The sequence below is a fragment of the Diaphorina citri genome, unplaced genomic scaffold (assembly GCF_000475195.1).
Source record: "Diaphorina citri unplaced genomic scaffold, Diaci psyllid genome assembly version 1.1 scaffold2284, whole genome shotgun sequence".
NCBI lineage: Eukaryota > Metazoa > Arthropoda > Insecta > Hemiptera > Psyllidae > Diaphorina > Diaphorina citri.
The window spans coordinates 39,279-42,580 of NW_007379709.1; the positions used below are offsets into that span (position 1 = coordinate 39,279).

The 3,302-nt window shown below is 39.1% G+C and overlaps 1 protein-coding gene across 1 annotated transcript; it reads right to left on the reverse strand.

Annotated features, from left to right (window-relative positions):
• Window positions 1-980: 980 nt before the first annotated feature.
• LOC103518643 (E3 ubiquitin-protein ligase TRIM9-like) lies at window positions 981-2,072 on the reverse strand. Its single transcript, XM_008483723.3, has one exon. It carries the CDS (start codon window positions 1,863-1,865, stop codon window positions 981-983), a length of 885 nt encoding a protein of 294 aa, XP_008481945.1. The 5' UTR covers window positions 1,866-2,072.
• Between the last annotated feature and the right edge of the window lie 1,230 nt (window positions 2,073-3,302).

A 3,302-nucleotide genomic window follows, 5' to 3' on the forward strand; every position in this document is an offset into this window, starting at 1 on the left:
GAAAACACAACAATGGAGCTCAGAAGATAAGTAACTTACAAGGGAAGGGATCAGGGGGAAGGAGGAACAGGAGAGGGAGGGACCTCCTAAATCTTCTAATAACAACAAAAGAAAACACAACAATGGAGCTCAGAAGATAAGTAACTTACAAGGGAAGGGATCAGGGGGAACGAGGAACAGGAGAGGGAGGGAAGGGAGATAAGAGGGATGGAATGGGAAGGAAAACACAAGGTACAAAAGAAAAATCCCTCGGAAGGAACAAAGGTGAAATTCGGAATTCCGCGATAGGTGGGAGGGGAAGAGGGAGAAGGGAAGAGGAGGTGGGAAGAAGAGAAGAGGGAAGGAGGGAGGGGGTGATTTAAGAGGACAAACGAGATGGGATTCAAAGCTTACTTCTGAGGTCTTTATAAAAAAAAAAAAAAAAAAAAAAAAAAAAAAAAAAGATGGGGTATAAAAATTTTTTCTGAGGGTTTTAAAAAAAAAAAAAAAAAAAAAAAAAAAAAACAGGAAAGAAGGTAGAGGTAGAGAGGCTTTTGAAATACATATGTAGGTAGGTAGAGTTAGGTACTTTTATTTTATATTCCAGAGATCAAAATATTTTGAATTCACCTCTAGGTTTTTGGTCCTCTCTCTCTCCTCTCTCCCTCCCTTACCTCCATCTGTCTCTCTCTCCCCGTCTTTTCCCTCTTAATTCACAGAGGAAAAATGACAATGCCTACTCCCCACCCACATATTATAATAAATACCTACCTAGATGTTTTCCCTTACTCTTAACCCCATGGTAAGTAGGTAGGTATAAAAGTACGTAGGTGTACGTATGTCGGGTTTAATAACAGGCGACCCTTCGTTAAAAGCTTCCCTTTTTATTTTGAAACGAAAATATTTTTCATTCTAGAACCTTTGTCTTTCTCTGTCTCTACACTCTCGACATGACGAAAAAGAGAGGCCAGGAGAGAAAGAAGGGAAGAGAGAATGAAATTTCATTTTTGTAGGGCACAGGGGGAGGGGCATTTCAGATTATTCTGGGTTTCAGAGCAATGGAAGAGTTGATTAGGGATGAGACCAACTCCCCAAAGGACAAACTTGACTTGTCTTACCTTCTGAGCCTTGCAGACGGCGCTGATAGGCTGTACATCATGTTGTACATGTCTATTCTCCAACATACATCTGTTGCATACAGGCAGACGGCACACCTGACAGAAGAACGTCAGTGTTTCACTAGGATGTTCATCGCAACACATTTCCTTACTCTTGTGTTTATTCCGCAGAGCAGTCTTGCCTGCTGTTGCATTGAGTAAGTTATGTTTGGCCAGGGGTCCACGCGCCGGGTGGCAGTTCTCCCTACACTTTTCACAGTATAGAATCTCACACTGTTCACAAATCACTGTCGCATCATCTGCTGGTACTTGCTCACATAGTTGACATTTGAGTACAATGTTCTTAGATTCACCATACTTATCCACTATGTTCTGTAAGAGCCGATACTTGATCAAGTTATTAGCGCCGTGTTCATCGAAATAGAACGTCTTCCGACACGCGGTACAACACAGGGAGAACATACTGTTAGCCAGTGGCGACGAGTGGAAATTGGGAGTACCCACGTAGCTGTTGGGACGACTGCTGCTACTACATACCACACCACTGTCAGTTTCACTAAGGATAGACAACTTGTCGACATCCTGATGATCAGAAGCAGTACTACTTGTACTTGTACTACCGCCACTGTTCTCAACAGGTTCTGTGTGATGATGAGCAGGCTGCTGGAGGAGGATGGCACAATTTAAGCACAAAGAGTGATAGCACGGTAAAAGCACAGGGTTGTTGAAGAACTGCTTGCAAGATGGACAACGAAGTTCGTCCTCCATCGTGACGAAATAATGAAACACTTATACACAGGACAAAAAATTCACTAAATTCCTGTCTACCTATACAATCCTAGGTAGTTATAACAATAAAAAGAAGGTAATTATACCTAATTAATCTACGTAATTTCTAGAAAATTATTCATAACCTTAATAGGTAGGTACTTAGGTTAGGTATTTATGAAACTACAAAGTAAAAGAACTAGAATAAAAAAAATATAAAATTCAAAAAAATTCACATGTCACAGTAATTTTATTTAAATTAAAATTAATTAATTAAATACCTATATTTAATTACCTATTCGAAATGAAATATTTTATGTTAAAAAAGAAAAAAACACCACTAGAAATGTAGAAATTCTTCCGCAAAACCGTACGAGCTATCCAACGAGATCACAAGAAAAACTGAAAAAATTTGTTTACAATTTTACATTTTTGAACGGCGTGTGATTTTCAAAAGTTTGCAACAAGGCTCTGTAGAGAGCAGCACTAGCTGACTCAAGTCCGAAACGCAGCGACGCTGTTCCGCTGCTTGAAAATTTTAGGAAGTCCTCTATGACAAATGCATTGCACGTTGCATAGTCAAATGTGTTTTGTTCGGGCGTTTTTATGGTAGTCATACAAAATTAGAAAACCATTCCCGGTTTCCCAGTCTGTGTAAAGTCGTAAATACATACTGTGGGCAAAAGTTCAGTAGAATACAGGGTAGAGTTACTAGTTAGGTACCTACCTAATACCTGTTTAATTCTCCGATTCTTATACTATGTTCACATTCTACTTATAAGTCTCCTAGAACCCAAGCAATCCAAGCACTCAAAACTCAAAAGATGCAAATTTACACCTCTATCTAAAACGTCTGAAAAGCTCATTGAACCTTGTAATAACAACAAAAATTAGATATTTATGTAGGTAAATAGAGAATAGATAAGTATTGTAATAAAAAAAATTGTAATAGAAAGTAAAAATTCTCGTGATTACAAAAATGTACAAGAGGGAAGCTGTCAAATTTTTCGGAGAAAAACAAATTCAAAATCTTCAAATCTTTATTAAGAAGATACTTCAAATCTTTAACAACAAGAGACTCTCAGAAGGTCTGACAGAAGGTGTCTAGATTTTTCCACAACTCACGCTCAAACTATCTGGCCCAGGTCTGTGAGATATCAGAAGGTCTGAGTGTGCATGGCTGGCTTAATATTTAGCTTGGAAAGTAATCTAATACGAGTAGTTAGCTTGGATCCCCGCTCGTGGTGGGATCTCAAACCAAACAGATTAGACCCGTTCTCGGAACGGCTGGCTTTCTCCTATCTCGTCCTTCTCTCTTCGATTACGGAACGATAGGAGACGATCAATAGGACGATCTCAGTTCAATTCTTCACATGAACACTCTGTATGAACACGTCACCGGAATCTGTTCAATTCTTCACATGAACACTCTGTATG

Coding starts and splice junctions, on each gene's coding strand:
- LOC103518643 (XM_008483723.3), bottom strand. CDS start 1,865: ATGGAGGACGAACTTCGTTGTCCATCTTGCAAGCAGTTCTTCAACAAC.